General features: G+C 38.4%; 3 protein-coding genes across 12 annotated transcripts in view; 2 read left to right on the top strand and 1 right to left on the bottom strand.

The window, feature by feature from the left end:
• LOC149026549 (chitin elicitor-binding protein-like) overlaps positions 1-5,085 on the top strand; it is a 38,770-nt gene extending 33,685 nt beyond the window's left edge. For all 8 annotated transcript variants that reach the window (XM_089154073.1, XM_089154089.1, XM_089154082.1 and 5 more), the window contains 4 exons: positions 563-743; positions 2,301-2,992; positions 3,706-3,814; positions 3,947-5,085. In XM_089154073.1, coding sequence (XP_089010199.1) covers positions 2,353-2,992; positions 3,706-3,758 — 693 coding nt within the window. In that variant the 5' untranslated portion in view covers positions 563-743; positions 2,301-2,352 and the 3' untranslated portion in view covers positions 3,759-3,814; positions 3,947-5,085. The remainder of the gene's footprint in view (positions 1-562; positions 744-2,300; positions 2,993-3,705; positions 3,815-3,946) is intronic.
• Positions 5,086-6,423: 1,338 nt separating this feature from the next.
• On the bottom strand, positions 6,424-8,525 carry LOC149026548 (uncharacterized). Of its 3 annotated transcripts, none has more exons than XM_089154050.1 (2): positions 8,048-8,525; positions 6,424-7,954 (listed from the first exon to the last, which is right to left on the bottom strand). In XM_089154050.1, exon 2 carries the CDS (start codon positions 7,761-7,763, stop codon positions 6,813-6,815), a length of 951 nt encoding a protein of 316 aa, XP_089010176.1. In that variant the 5' UTR covers positions 7,764-7,954; positions 8,048-8,525; the 3' UTR covers positions 6,424-6,812. The 3 variants fall into 3 exon arrangements, with proteins under 3 accessions (XP_089010176.1, XP_089010179.1, XP_089010185.1); XM_089154053.1 differs by having other exon boundaries at positions 6,424-8,142; positions 8,229-8,525; XM_089154059.1 differs by having other exon boundaries at positions 8,229-8,525.
• Positions 8,526-11,672: 3,147 nt separating this feature from the next.
• On the top strand, positions 11,673-12,649 carry LOC149026547 (WUSCHEL-related homeobox 2-like). The gene is made up of 2 exons (XM_089145269.1): positions 11,673-12,012; positions 12,252-12,649. The coding sequence occupies exons 1-2, from the start codon at positions 11,673-11,675 to the stop codon at positions 12,647-12,649; spliced, it is 738 nt and encodes a 245-aa protein (XP_089001395.1).
• The last annotated feature ends 3,990 nt before the right edge of the window (positions 12,650-16,639 follow it).

Below are 16,639 nucleotides of genomic sequence, written 5' to 3'. Positions count from 1 at the left end.
GTCCTCGAGTATTAACAAATTTAAATTTCTCAATTCATTTAGGTGATACTTGCACAAATCATGTTTTTTCATTTATCTCGATCCAGGATGTACTCACATTTTTTCACTCGTACACCATTTAATAGTTATTTTGAGAGTATCCTTTGTGTTCTGTCCCTTCCATCGGGAATATCATGTAACTCATTATTTGTGCATTTGATGACCTTTGCTGTAAACACTTTAACCACTTGAAGCAGTTACCTGAACTTACCACCTACAGTGGCAACATTGGTTATTCTGAATATTCTTTTTTTGTATTACAAGTTGGACAATGCTTGAGCAGCCTGCTCGCTGAGTTTATATTGGTCCCTTGGAAGTTTTATAGCCATCACTGTGAAGACCCAGGATCGAGTCTCCTCCCCTTTTAACTTGAACATGGAGGAACCCTTCTCCTGCCCTCTCTTGTTTGTTATGTAGTAGGTTCCTTTATGTAAAATCCAAATAAATATTATAGATAAATGTTTAATGGACAAGATTTTCTGGCACAAGTCTTTGTAATTGTTGGTATCTGTCATTGCATTAGGCCATCAAGTTAAAAGAAGCAGCTGAAAATCCACTGATCTGCAGCATCACGAGAATGCTAGCAGTGATATAGACTTCCATGCTACAGACTTTTAGCCTAGAGGGATTCTTCATAACTGTGGAAGGTAGTTTCTCGTATGAAAATTCAAGGCAGCCTAGAAGTGGGTCAGAGTGTGCTCCAGGTATTCTTATCCTCTTTGCCTTCCTTGTTCTTTTCATAAGCATAAACTCTAGAATGACCAAGTTTATTTCTTTGCTCCCAAGGTATTTTTCTTTTACCATTTACCCTCCAGCTCTAGTGTTCTATGCTTTCGTGACCTTAAAGAACCAAGTTTCTCTGCACCCATGGAAGTGTCTCTCCTTCACCACAGGGGCTCATAGTGATCATTGACCCGCAAAGGCATTTTCAAGCTCATACTGGGTTGAGCCTTCCTCCATAGGGGGAGGAAACTTGCCTCATTCTAGGTGATACGCCCTACTGGAAGCAATCCTTAGTATTTACCCTACTATAAAATTGGCAAGTAAGACGCGTATCATTTGTCATTTGTTCAATTAAGATAGGAGGTAACTAATATTTACCCTAGTATTTATTAAGATTAGAAAAGTCTTAACAAGTAAGAAGTTAGAGAAAGTTGAGATTTTTGAAATGATCTTAGCTAGAAAGTCGAAAGCAAAACAGTGTCTTCACATGAGCATCCAAATCTTTGACTACGACTATTTATTAAGATTAGAAAAGTCTTAACAATGAAGAAATTAGAGAAGGCTGAAATAAGAAATGATCTTAGCTAGAAATTGAAAGCAAAACAGTGTCTCCACTTTGACTACAACTTCAAAGGCACTCGGTTGTTATTTTTTCTTGTATCATCATTTCCATTCAACCTTTTTAAGTAGTTTGTTGGCTGGCATAGAGAATGAACTATACCTATACCTATACACATTGAGTTGTGAAAAATCACAATTTGCGTTTTAACGGGTGAAGAGTTGTCCCGTTTATGTGATGGTGGGGGGTGGGGGGGGGGGGATTGGTTGAGCAACTGACGAATTAAATAATATGGTTTTGCAAAACTTTATTGATAGTTTTATCATAACTTCAATTGTATGTGATTGGCTAACCCAAATCAAATGAAATGTACTTAAAATTGTATGTGAGCGGTTAACCCAAACCAATCAAATGTAAAACAATGTAAGAACCTGATATCTAAATATATTTTTTCAGCTACAACTAGAATAAACTTGGACATGTTGATTTCTTCATGGTAATGGCATTTATTGCAATTTAGAGAATGATTAAGGTCTCTAAAATTACTCCAAAATTTAATGTAGTTGGAAGACCTAGACTCCCTGCTAATTACATACCACCATGTATTGCTTCTGCTTCCTTGGAAAAAGAGTGGGTTATCATTATCAATTTATCAGGATTGAATTTTTTTATTTTTTTTGGTGTGGTGGTAAAATTAGGCCAAATTTTCAGTTCTTCAATTTTATCCCTTGAAGTTTAAGAAGCTTCGATTACCCCAAAAAAATAAGATAAAATAAAATATTTCGGTGCGAGTAGTCCTTGACCCTGAAACTGCGAGACACTGCCTTGTGTTGTGATACAATCTGAGAGTTGAAATCTGCAAATCCAGTTCCATTTCAGCAAAAGTTCCTTACAGTTACTTGAGGGTAAGATACCTCTTTGTCCACCCCACTATTATGCCCACCACATTTGACTACTCTACTGTATTTGACGCCACTAGAAGCAGCAAGAAAAGCAAGAGGAAGAAACAAAGCTCTAGATATGTTATGTAGATGACGAGAAGCACGACAACTTCCACTGCAGTAGAATTTCTTCTGTTCCTTTGCTTCCTGCCTTCAGCAACTGCACTAGACTTCAACTGCACCACCACTGCAACATGTTCAACTATGATCGACTACGTATCTCGCTCCAACTACAGACAGCCTTGGCTACATAGCCAAACTCTTTGGTGTCAGCTACATCTCCTTATACGTTGCAAACTCTTTTCCACTCTCAACCTCTCCAGTTCTTCAGGGTTCCTTTCCAGTGTAGTTGTGGCCAGGGAATTGGAATTTCCAACAAACCCCCTGTATACACTATTGAAGAAAGGAGATTACCTGAATTACATTGCGAACGAACTTTATTTTGGGTTGGTGACATATAAGGAGATTGCCACTGCCACTGTGAATGACATTTCCAACCCGGATTTGATCTATCCAGAGCAGCAGCTGTGGATTCCGCTACCCTGTATCTGCAACAGAGTGGAAGGTGAGCAGGTCGTCCAGTATGGACATATGAAAGTGTCGAATCGGAGTACAATGGGGCAGATCGCTGACAAGTATGGGTTCAACACAAGTACGTCGTTGAAGCTTAATGGGTTGACCCTGGATGATCAACTTCACGCCGGTCAACTCATCGATATTCCTCTCAGAGGTTAGTATACAAACTTCCACCTTTCTTGTGTTTGCTGATCTATTCTTGCTTGTTCATAATTCTTTAAGAACCAGGTCTTAGGTTAGGAGAATCGTCCGACTCGTCAAACCTGTTTAAAAAGTTGTTAGGATTAGGCCGAATGTGTTTGAGTTGACTTGACAACTCACCCTTTTTCCGAGTCCCAAAAAAACAAATTTTAAAAAAAAGAAAGTAAACAGAAGAAAGAAAAAAAATGGTATCTCTCTCCTTTTTGTTGATGATCTCACTCTCTCTGCTCCTCCAATCCTCTACCGTAATTTGATCTTACAGAGATATTATTACACATACTGTCAAGGAGAATTGAAATCATAACATCTTAAGTAAGAGGTGTTGGTCATTGCCAATTGATAAACCATTTGATGGTAATCGGGTGAGTTTTTGCATACAATGGTCAAGATGATATATAATGATCAATGAATTACGATAGTTGAATTTTTTTTTTTAAATAAAACTATAGGTGAAAAAATCCTGATTATATGCCCCTATACTATACTAGCTAGGGACATTGAGAGATCCATAGGGGCATTAGTATTTTAGGGCGCTACAGCTCTAGTTTCTTGTAATGTGTTTTTTTTTTTGGGAGGGGTTAAACTATCTTGTAATATTGTTACAGAATATTTCAACTTCAACTCAAAGAAAGCAATTAAGATTTGGAATGTTTTACTTTTTTGCAGCTTGTAAATCCATGGCGGCAACTTTTCACTTGACTAATACTACTTGTTCCTAAGAGAACAGAAGTATTAGCTATGTCCAGTGCATTTGCGATTCATCGAATAATTGGACGTATGTCTTTTATCTTTTAATTTCCATCAAGCTTTAATCTTATAACGATTTGGTGCGTTTCCATTTTATTTAATTTAAATTTAAAAGATGGAAATCTATATCTTATTGGTTTTTTGCGTTTTTATTGTCTAGGGGACTAAACCATCCAATTGGACACAATGCCCTCCCATGCAATGCCAAGGTGGTTTAAACCTTGGTACCGTGTCACCTTGCTCCACCTGTTCCTGTTCCTGTTCCTATGCCGGAGATACTAATCAATCAATCTATATTAACAACCCTCACCAAAACTTGTAGGATTGTTGGTGTGGAAAGGAAGGACACCCATGTGAATTTGAGAAGGAAGTTTGTAATTACAAGTAACATTCATTTTAGTTATGAAGCAATGTTATCAAATTTTGAACTAGAGTTTTAGTGATTTTCCAAACTTATCTTGGATTAGAATTTGATTATTGAGATGTATGTGGCCCATGGGGTCTTCCTTTGATTTCAGCTATCTCTTTAGTGGCCGGGATTGGGATTATGGTGATTCTAATAGTCCTATATTGCTCTTGGAGAAGGAAATATAACAAAAATAAGGATATTGATGTAGAGACTTTTCTAAGAATAACAGATCCTTGGTTCCACAAAGATATAGTTATTCATATATCAAGAAATTACTGTTTCCTTCAAAGAAAAATTAGGTGAAGGAGGTTATGGTTGTGTTCAGAGGAAAGTTAATGGATGGTCGTTTGGTGGCAGTTAAGATTCTCAATGAATCCAAAGGGAATGGAGATGAATTCATTAATGAGGTTGCAAGCAATAGTAGGACTTCCCACGTCAATGTTGTTGCTCTTCTTGGTTATTGTTTTGAAGAGCCCTTGTATATGAGTTCATGCCTAATGGATCTTTGGAGAAGTTCGTATATGGCAAAGAATCATCTATTGCACATCCTCGCCCTTGGATGGAAAGTGTTATTTGATATTGCTATTGGAATTGGTCGGGGACTAGAGTACTTACATTGTGGTTGCAATACACGTATTTTGCACTTAGACATAAGCACAAGAAGTATTTTTTTGAACTTTTGGAGAAGTCTCATACAAGTCAGATGTTTATAGTTATGGGATGATGGTTTTGGAAATGGTTGGAGGAAGAAGGAATATGAAAGTGTCAGATCATACTAGTGATGTATATTTCCCACATTGGATATATAGGCATTTTAAAGAAGCTGGAACCAGAAGGGGCCACTACTACGGTGAAAGAGGAAATTGTGAAGAAAATGAGTTTGGTAAGGCTATGGTGCATCAGAGAGGACTGAGACTTGTCTTTTTTGAGGATATCCCCTTACTTAATTTAGGATAGGGGAAGAAGGAAGAAGTTGCAGTGGTAGAGTCGTTATTGATGAGATGCACTCCCCTTACTTAATAGTTGTACTAGTGCTGCTAGTAAGAATCCCTTCAGCAACAACAGCCTTTGGCTTCATCTGCACTGATAGTACCCATCAGACATGTTCATCGTCTCTCCCACAGGCCACACCCTCATCCTTGGTCGACGTCGCAAACCTCTTTGGTGTCAGCCTCACATCCCATATTAGGTGCGAATTCACTTCCACTCTCAACTTCTTCATATATACCAAAGTACTGTTGAAGTGAATCAAGACAATAAGAAAATCTAAAACCCTAATCTCCATACAATTACAATTTATTAATAATGTAATCACACGTGACATACCCAACCTCAACATACTTTTGTACTGATGTTTTAATTACATCTAGTCCACTTATCAATGTTCAAAGGTGACATACCCAACCTCAACATACTTTGGTACTAAATTACATCTATAGATAAAACAAACAAAACTTAGGATGAAAGGATATGAGAAAGGATATGAGAGGACTACAATCCTCTCTCTAATCGCTGGTGGACAAGTGGACAAATGGAGAATCGAATGGAGAATCGAGACGAGTGGGGTGGTAGTACATCATATCTCTCCGTCAGTGGGGCCCACAGCATGCACTCTTTGTATAAGCAGTCGGGTGGGTAGCGTAGCCTAATGGCCCTAATGTAGACGATATAATTATTGAATGAATAAAACTGACTGATCAGTGCAGGTGAGTGGGGACCTCTGTTGTCGGCAACTTTCGGCTGACTCGCGTGAACACGCGATTCATTCATTCATTCATTGCTTCCCCACTGCCAGCCCCCATTGTGTATATATATATATACATACCATACTAACATACCCCACATTCCGAATTCGATTTGGGTTGTGGGGGCCCACTTATTTGCTGTAAATTGTAAAAGCCCAACTTTTGGAGCCTTTTTGAAACACTATGATGAAATCACACTGACTGGAGCAGACTAATGAGAAAAATCCTTAAACATCACCGGTCACCCTCTTTCCCAAAAGAAAGAAAGACAGACGCTAGATTAGATTAGATTAGATTAGATTAACATGGGTGAGGGTGACAGAGAGAGAGAGAGAGAACACAAGAGGATTGGATCTTTCATATAGACGCTACAAAGTAGCAAGCAAAGTTACAAAAACAAAAGGAATGGATGGCCTCAGGCCCTCAGGCCCTCAGGCCCTCAGAGAATATATATATTTCAGCTTTTCAGGAGCAACAACAGGGTAAGTTGGTACTCCTCACTTGTCATTGAAGATATTAAAAAAAAAATTTAAATTAAATGGTAACCATCACCATTACCACCTTCAAATGAATACAGAACCACCATGAATCATCATCATCATCACTCACCTTCAGTCACATTCAAGTTGCAGAGGAACTTCTCTACTAGGTAAGGTTCTAATATACCTTAAGCAAAGGTACAACAAATGAATCATGGCTACCTTGCAAGCCCAAACTCAGCCACAGGAATAGAGATTTATGCAATTAATAAAAGAAACATGGAGCTTGGATTTCTCTGCTACTAATTTCACAAACAAAGCCTAACAGTGATGAAGAAAAATTAATCAAGAGATGGGAGAGTCAGAGATAGAACATATCTCATTTCATGCTATTCATCTCAGCATGGGACTGGAATTAAAGGGTTTCCTATGTTCTGGCTGGGCTGTGGGAGGAGAACAGGCCAGTGGTAAGACCTGTGTAGTACTAGAATGGTGGAGATGAAACTCCCTCTCTTTGTTTTTACCAACAATGATTGTGATAAAAGATCCATCTTCCTCTTTGATAACTGACGACGAAGCAGGAGATGGCTTCATCATCTTATCTTGAACAGAGACACTATCTTGTTGGATCTTTTTTGCAGCTTCTTCCATCAGTGTTCTTCTGTACAGCTTATCCTCCGCATCCTTCAAGAACTTGAATTTTGGAGGAGGTGAGGACCTAACCCTGTTCAATTCTGCGTCTGTTGAAGATTCATAAAGAGGGTTGAATCCATGGTGGTTATATGAGTCAGGGGTCAGTGGCGGAGTGAAAAATGGTGGAGAAGGCATAGGAGTTAAAAATGGGGTCTCCACATTCGGAAGGACATCACCAAGGCTCTTACTTCTTGACCCTTTTCGGCTTTTCCCACTTCTGGATTTCCCATCATCAGACTCCAAATCTTCCTTCGTTTCTTCTTTAATGGTGAAGAGGAATCGTGGAGGTCCACATAGATTCTGCAACATCAAGAGGTCAGAATCCACGGCATCATCTTCAAAGGGTTTTAGTAACAAATCCTTATTTGACCCAGGCAGCTGATTCTCTGTTTCATGACCATGGGCTCCTGTAATTCTCACTGAGGTGCAGAGTTCCTGAGGGTTCAAAGCTGTGGAACTCAACAATGGAGGTTTCTTCCAGCAGAAAGTATAAAATAGGTCTCTAGCAGGGCTGTTGTAATCATCTTCGATCTCTCTCTCAGTGACCCTCTTCTTCCACCAAAGCAAGTAGTATAGCTCCGCCATAAGAGCTAACAGCAGACAGCCGAACACCAGAATCAGACCAATTCCTAAACCGCTTAAAGGTCTCATCCTTGCTCCAGAATCACATTCCACATCTACTACGACTGCTTTCCTTTCTTCAAGGTCGTCTCAACATCCAAAAATTCCAGATTAATTTGACAAACAATCCCACTATCCAAGAGAAAATCAGGAGCGAAAAACAAAACTGAGTATCAAAATTAACAAACCCAAATCCCTCCGGTTTCCAAACCCCTCTTTGCCTGAAAATAGCAAAAGCCAAAACCACCCACCAGTCAAAATAGCCAAAATCACTTCCTTGTACTGAAAAGAAAATCGCATTCTGAAGTGAATACCATGATATTACAAGGGTTCTAGCCTTTAATTAACAGAAAACCACCCATCTCGCCAAAACTGTTGAGAAGTTGAGAGAACCCAGCTTCTTTTCCGGCTGAAAACGATAAACATTCACCAACCCAGAGAAGAGAAGAGAAGAGAAGAAACTCTCTTAAATTAACAGAAAACGAAATTGTTTACCTGAGTGATACACGGGGGATATAATGCAAAGGGATCAAGCATCAGAAAACCACCATGAATTCAGGAATCGGCAAACCCTCCAACAACAGGGAAAGAACAAAAGGGGTTAAAGAGTGGTCGCAGCCTTCGAGAGCAGCTCACATGGGTGATGATGATGATGGGGTGCAAAACGCAAAACGCAAAAACGCAAAAGCGCAAGGGAAAGAAAGGATTCGTATGAGTGCTCGTCGTTTTTCGGTAAGGTTAAAGCGTGTTAGAGATTCCAAAATACACATAGGATTCACCGTCCAAAACTCCATTGCTGCAGATAACTGTGCCGTCTTTAACAATGTTCATACGTGTTACATTCCTATACGTCTGATCTCATGCTTCTCCACCTCGAATCTTACGACCATTCGTAATGGTGTTATCGGTATTATCGTTATTACTTACGAAAAAGGGTATTATAGGAAAAACGACAAAAAAATATATATATAACTACATTTATTTACGCCAAAATATATATTCCCATTTATGGTAAGACGACGCTAAGACTTGCTGATCGCGTGGCGCCTGCATCGGAGCCGAATTCTTGTCGATCATTTGATTCCATATTAAAACAGATTGCACATATTTCCCATATTAATTCCGCACCCCTTATGAAATTTATCTATTCATCACATCTTGAAGTTCTTATTTATTTTTTATAATTTTCATATCCATAAAATTATTTAGTTTATCAATCAAACTCCTTATAAAATAAAAATATCAAAGATACATTCTATTGTTGGGAAATCACAATTAACTGATGATGTAAACAAATTAAATATTTCAAAAAGACAATAATAGTCTTGTATTTTGCTATTGTTAGTGATTAATTTTCTCTTCTAATAATAAATCATCATAAAGTTTGGGAGATATGGTCGTGAATTGAATGGTGTTTTTAAACTTAAAATGTGGAATAAATATTAGAAATGAATATGTAAAAACTAATTGAGACAGGGGGTATTAGTAATAATAGATTTGTCCGATATATTGAATAATTCAAGGGCTAGAGGTAGATAACTCTAGAAATGAGAATTAATAATGATATACGGATATGCAGTCATAGAATAACACATCTAACTAACAATGTTATTAAAATATATAAAAATCTAATAAGGTATTATTGAAAGGGACTAATGTCTCTCTCCTTTTTTTTTTTTTTTTTTTTTTTTTTTCTTTCTTATTTTTTATTTAGTTATTTTATTTATTTATTTTAAATAAACTACATTTAAAAAAAATAATAATAACATTAAAACAGTGGAATATCACACAACTAGGGCCGGGGGCGGGTTAGCAACTCTACATTGGGAAGTTAAGTATTGGTTTTGCATTTATTATCAGATATATATATATATTATGTGATCTGTTTTTGGGGGTGGGTGACATGCCAATTAAGAATTATGATGTGATTGGAATCCTTTTTGTATCCATATGCTCATCTCTAGCCTCAATCAACGCTTCTTTTTGGAGAAAGTGATATCGATGGGTGTAACAAACTTTCTCTATATCTCTTAGTCCCAAGTATCTAACCCTAATTCTCTTTGTAGCTTTATTACCAAAAGAAAAGAAGAAGAAGAAGAAAAGAAAAAAAAAAAAATTAATAGTAGCTTGATATATAGTTGAGCTCCCCGATATTGCTTATTAAGTTTTGGGCCACGTACTTAAGCCCATTTTGTAACTGTGAAAGCTTGTAAATTTTCTGACAAGATGTATCTTACCAAGCCCAAGCCCAAGCCCATAATGCAGAAACAAGCGTCCTTTGTAAATCCCAATAATTATTGCAGAGGAGGAATTAATATATCAATCAGCGAACAACTTTCAAAATTCAAGTCTTCTTTCAAATGCGTTTCAGACTTAGAAGCAATTCTACAATTTCTACCCAAAAAATTAAAAAGGCAAGCTATTCTAGAGTGCATAACCTTTTTCCTTTTTTTGGGTCAAAATATAACTCAAATGCATATATATATATATATATATATATATATATCTATATATATATGTAGTGAGATTTAAAAAATCAGACCGGATCAGCAAGGCTGATGGTCTGATTTTGGCTGGTCCGGGTGAACCCAGGTTGAGGTATTAGTAAGAATTTTTGGCAGTGACCACCAATTATTGTCGATCATCTAGCGTTGCCTGCATTTAAATTTGAAACGTACCCTGGCACCCATTTCCAACTCCGTTCTTATTTCTGCATATGCATCTCTTCAACCGTTCAACGGGGACTTGGGTGAGTGAAATCAATATACAAAGAGTGTGATTTTAGTTTCACGAGAGAGGCGGCACGGCACCAGAATCCGAATCCTATGGTGTAATTCACCAGAATTCTAGCTAGCAAGCTAGCTTCAGAATGAATGAATGAATGAATGCACCACCACGACGATCGAGTACTGCGACGACTCGAGTTCGCATTGCTTTAATTTCCCAATTAATTAATTAATTAAACCACTTTTAATTGGAGTTTCAACTTTCAACCAGCCGTCCATTGGAACGCCGTTTGGTCTCCCACCCGTCACTGTGATAATTAATTAAATTTATATATGCTAATTAAAACTCTTCAACAGTTCGACTAGTTATCTTCCTTCTTCTTCTTCTCCAATTTCCAAAGCCTACTACTATGCCTACGACCTATACTCCTTCAAACCCAACCGCCTGGCCATTTTCGATGGTGACAAACATGTCCTCCGCCCTCTTTCATCCCTTCTTATTATGACCTAGATCTTCACGTACTGGGTGGGTATTCATGGATAATTTCTATGAAGCTAGCCTCCCTCTCTCTCTATATATATATATAGAGAGAGAGAGACTCTGAGAGAGAGAGAGCGCCTGAGACTGATCATCCCTCTCTCATCCATTCCCGAGGGGAGAGGGAGAGTTGAGAGGATAGCAAGGACCAATGATGCTTCACAACCTTTTCCACTTCTCCAGGGTAAATTGGTCCTTCCACCCACATGCTCTCTACTGTACTGTGTCCTAAGTGGGTGTCCCTTCTCCCACAAAGATATGAAACCTGCCAACTCTACTCAGCCGCTTCCAGCCCATCATGTTTTCAGAGATGTTTAAGCACCAAAAACCATACGCATGTCAAGAGTAGTCAAGACTCACCACCACTCATCAACAAGAGGCCGGAGATAGACAACAGAGAGACTCCTCACTCACTCAAACATAAAAAAAGATGTGTTGGGTACGTTTCTCTCTTAGAGTTCTAGATCGATCTCTTCCTCTCCACGCCTCCTAATCCCCATAAATTCAAAACAGACTTTTTAATGGTAACACAAAACTAGGATCGATATAAAAGACTACATGCACCACTAACAACGCTTCCTAGCCCCCATCTATATAGATAGATACCTCTCTTCTCCTGTAACCCTAGAACTTTCTTCTTCATCCCACTCATCCATCCGTCCATCCATCATATATATGGAGAACGATAACATCGACGCGGCTCCTCCAGTTGGGGCGGCTCCGGCCAGTTCGAGGTGGAATCCGACTAAGGAACAGATAAACATGCTCGAGGGTTTGTATAGACAAGGAATCAGAACACCAAGTGCTGAGCAGATACAACAGATCACCGCTAGACTCAGAGCACACGGTCATATCGAAGGCAAGAACGTATTCTACTGGTTTCAGAACCACAAAGCAAGGCAAAGACAGAAGCAGAAGCAAGAAAACATGGCCCTTGCCAATCGTTTTCTTCACAATAAAAAACATTCTCCACCCCTTCTCCTTCCTGCTCATCCCTCTGCCCCTTGCACCAACGGTTTGCTTCCCCATCTTTTAATCTCCATTGAAATGGAATGAAGTTGCTTTAATTGTTTCATAGTCCCTCATATATACAGTAAATCTTGTGTTGTGTCTCTGAAAGCGAACACAAATGCATGGGCATGCTTTATTCAATTTTGTTTTGTTTTTTTCACTTTTAGGTTTCCCTACCCAAATTCTAATTTCTTCTTGCTGAGTCTTCAATCTGAAATTTTTTCCCCTTCCCTTTTTTAACAGTTGTTTGCAGTCCGTACTATTACATGCAACATAATGGAGTAGGGTTTTATCATCCATCACCACAGTGTCCTAAAGTGTTACTACCTGGTGGAGTTAGGAAGAGACCCACAATGGATAAGGTGGAGAGTTACAACAATATGATAAGCTTGGGCGAAGGAGGCGACGGAAACGAAGGAAACATGCGGGACAGAAATAACAGCAGCTGTGGCAACGAGACATTGGCTCTTTTTCCTCAGCACCCAACTGGAATCTTGGAGATGGGTGGTACTTCAGTAGCTGAAGAATCAAATCCTTGGTGTTCATCCAAAGCGACAACTACAATCGTTGCTGAAGAGGGTTGTGGAGCACAACCATTCTTCAATTTCTTTGGAGAGAAAACATCTTGTGAAGACGAATAGTTTTATGTTTTGGCAGCCAACGGGAGAAAGTCTACTGTAGAAATACTTTGGGAAGGAACAAGCTCTTCTTTTTGTGCTCATATAATATCATCTCATCCATGGTTGGTGGGTTAAGCTGGGGTTATGAACCTTTTCTTCTCTCTCTCAATTCTGCATGTCTCCTTGTTTTTGTTTTGTTTCAGAATAGAATAGTGGTTTCTCTACCAAAGTTTTTCAAATACCGAAAAAAAAAGAAAGTAGTAGTTTTCTGCACTGTCTATCATATGCATGAAAAAAGTCTTGAGGGATTACTTATTTCTCATTGCTTACTACTTTGGTTTGATGTGGAAGATGGTGGCACAACATTTGACTTCTACATTTTGTTTTCCTCAGAATTTTCAAAATTTTATTTAATGGGTTGACCTCTTCTCTATCCTAAGATTCACTGCTTACTAATTATTATTATTATTATATATTATTATTATTATTATTATTATTATTTTAAGAAGCAATTTCATTCAAAAGCCTGGGCAAAAGGCTTCGAAGGATGGAACCCAGCTTCTGAACTGGAAAATGGAAATAGGCCAAAAAGTCTGGCTTGAAACCAAGGCCCTTTAGGCTAGAGGATGGGCACAAAAATTCCCTTTCCTAGGAAAAAAACTGAAGGAACAAAATGTGAATTCCTCTTTGAATATCATAACATCATTGAAGGCTGTAGCCACTTCAAGAGGAGGCGATGGATCAACCCCTGTGAGTTGCTTTTGAAGCCCTAAGCAGTCTGTGAAAACTCTTAACATATATGAGTGATCCCTTGCTCCTTAGCCCAACTCAGAGCCTCCCTAATTGCCAGAACTTTCCGACAAACACTGAAGAACACAACTCAATTCTGCCAAGCTGCCAAGCCCACCCCTCCCTCAACTGAATCCAAAGGAACCACCGCATCACAGAAAAGAATAAACTCCTCCCCACATAGGCTAACTCCCTCCTCACCTGCTGTCTGCTCCTCCACACGTCCCTCCATCCTGCCTGTGGCAAACCAGAATTCGCAAAACGCAGCCTCAGCTCCTGAAGCCACTTCTAACGGGGTCTTCTTCGTACCTCTATAAAGCAGTTCATTCCTCTGAAACCATAAATGCCAGCACACGAATGATATTTGACTCAACACTTCCTTGCTTTGCTGCTTCGACGGGTAGTTGAAAGAAATCCCAAGCTTCCAGTAGAAGGCAAGGAGAGCTCTCTCATTGACTGCAGCAAGAACTCCAGCCCACTACTAAACCATAATGCCCTCAAGATGTGGCATTGAAACAAAATATGATCACTTGACTCGGCTCCTTGGTTGCACCACCTGCACACCGGATCAACGCTGACTTACCTCTTCAACAAGTTCTCGGCAGTGGCATTTCCTTCAGCACAAACCCGCCACATAAAGTTGCCGATTTCAGGTAAAGTGATGCAGCTCCACAACCCTTTTCCATTCTTTTTCCTTGATATCTTCCCACCTATATCTTCTTGAGGACAAGCGTCTACTAGCCATCTGATATTATCTCTACTGTTCAATAACAAATAATGATAAGCTGTCTTCGTGGAGAACTTTCCATTTGAAGCAGCTCCCCAGACCATTTTATTATCAGTTGCAAGTAAGGGCTGCAGAGTGATTTTCTTAATAGCCGTGACCTCCTCTTGAGTAAACTTCTTTGTGCATATGGTAATTTTGATCACTGAATACGCAGTACAAGATTAGGGTTTTTCAAAATTTTAATATTTTTGAGATGAAATCATCCATGGGGATTGCTTAACTAGAAACGAAAATTGAAATATATGAATTTCGGATAAGGTTTTCTGCTGCGGTTGTGGTTGCTGTCTTTGATGTAGAAAATATCAATTTTATAAAATTTGACTCCTTTATCTAATTGGGTTGGAAGCGTGGTTCCCTAGCTAGATAGGGAATGCTTTTGTTTGTCATGATAAAAAAAATAGATAAATATAAGTGAGGCTTATTCTAATGGTAATTACATGATTTGATAAGCTCACGGAATCGCAACCCATCCTCATTGTGTAATGTGCACTTCTAATCTTAGTAAGTTAAAGAACTCAAAATTAGATAATCATTTCTTTCTTATAATTTATGGAATAAAATTCAATAAATTTTAAGGGCCTGTTTGGTTACATGAATCCAGAGATTTCAAATCCGGATTCATGCTGGAATTATACCCGTTTGGTTGTAAAAATCTCTAGATTCATGAACAGAGATTCACCTTTCACTAAAAATGTGAATCGAGATTAGGGGGGATCCGAGATTCAAAAAGCTATCATTTGCACATCACAAAAACCGCGATCAATAGTTTTTGAGTCCGATTCTTCCACCCCTCTTTTAAATTATAACTCCTGATTTGAAATTTAGTTTGAAACCGTATTTGAATCCAGTACCACCTAAAATATTCTTCTATCTATTTACAAATATGTTTATTTAACAAGTGAATACAAGTGTTCTTCGTTCATATGAGGGAGGTGAAACAATGATAATGGAGGGTTTTGGGTTTAATTAAATGTACACTTCAATAAGATACAAAATAGCGAACTCATGCATCACTTCAAAGGCCAGTCATTTTTTTTGGAATTATGAACAGACACGTACATTTCTTCTCCACCTTCCCAAGTAGATGACAATTGAATCGTAAACCAAATAAGAATTCCCCCTTCTGGTTGAATTCTTTAAACCGATCGAGTGTGTACACCATGATTCATCTCTTGGATAGGTCTTGCAAGGAATTATTACGTATCCAATTACAACTCCCAAATATTGTCTACCATCATCCACCAATATATTACTACTGCTCCACACTCTTTCAAGTGTTCTTTCTCCTCCAGGTGGATCAGGTTGTTCTAGCTACCTAGTAACCTATTTTCTCGTGCTAGTATGAGATCAATCATAGCACAAGTAGAAGCATCAGCAAGAGTGAGATTTTTTTTTGTATGATTGAGATTATTGTTTTACACTTCTACACCATATATATACCACTAATATTCTTTACCAAAAAAAAATGAAGAAAAAGAAAAGGAAGGAAGCAGATATACCACTAATATTGTTGTTATCTGCCATGCTTGACAAGATTTTAGGTTGTTCCCCATGCAATAGAGTTTGAGTAATATGAAGTAAAGCCGAAGATGAAACAACATCAAATAGAACTCTACTAAGCCAAGTTAGGGCATAGCCAGTTATCAATTAAGGTAAGAGAACAAGGACAATTCACTAAAGAGTGAAAGCCATATTCTAAAACCTAAGTACGTGATTGATGAGGGAGTTGTTACAGTGCATTTGGTAATGAGCCAAGAAATAATTTTTGGCATTCTTCCATTCTCAGGACGCTGAAAAACGACAAAAAACGTTTGGCAAGATGGGTTATTCTTTTGTTCTTGGGAAACGACCGGTCCAACTTTTATGTCTGAGACTACTTTGACTTTTCATTGTTGTATCAGGAAGCAACGCTTTGTTTTGGAATTCTTTTATATAAGGCAATTGTGTCGTCTAATCTCCCACACTATAAAAACTATTATCGTGGTGGTCCAAGAAAATTCATTCTGCTCTCTGGTATTCTCTCAAAGAATTCCACAACCACATCTTCTTCAAAATTGAATTTGATTGCCAACACCTGTATATCCTTAATCAATCTCAAATCGTCTGGACCAATGGTTTTTGAGAGTGCAAAGAGAGAAAAATAGGCTTATTGGCCTAAAGCTGCCATGGTGCATCTTCAAGGATTTATGTATATATCCCATGCTTTTCGTAATCGCCAATGTGAACCTAACTTGATATCGTAACCATCCATGACACTGAATTTCTCTCCGGGATGACATCAAATAGATTTTGAGCTTCGATCATCCGACCAACATGGCAGTACCTAGTGATCATCGTGTTCCAAGACACAACATATATACCTGTTTGGCAGTTTCTTGAACAAGTATCAAGTAGACTCTATATCACCATTTTGATCATTTTAAGTAAGGGTATTT

This window comes from Hakea prostrata, chromosome 1 (assembly GCF_041222555.1).
Source record: "Hakea prostrata isolate BN-2017 chromosome 1, UWA_Hpros_2, whole genome shotgun sequence".
Classification (NCBI taxonomy): domain Eukaryota; kingdom Viridiplantae; phylum Streptophyta; class Magnoliopsida; order Proteales; family Proteaceae; genus Hakea; species Hakea prostrata.
The sequence above is the reverse complement of the archived record's forward strand: the minus strand, read 5'-3'. Positions and strand labels throughout refer to the sequence as shown.

Coding starts and splice junctions, on each gene's coding strand:
- LOC149026548 (XM_089154050.1), bottom strand. CDS start 7,763: ATGAGACCTTTAAGCGGTTTAGGAATTGGTCTGATTCTGGTGTTCGGC.
- LOC149026547 (XM_089145269.1), top strand. CDS start 11,673: ATGGAGAACGATAACATCGACGCGGCTCCTCCAGTTGGGGCGGCTCCG. Junction 12,013..12,251: donor CTCTGCCCCTTGCACCAACG/GTTTGCTTCCCC, acceptor CTTTTTTAACAG/TTGTTTGCAGTCCGTACTAT.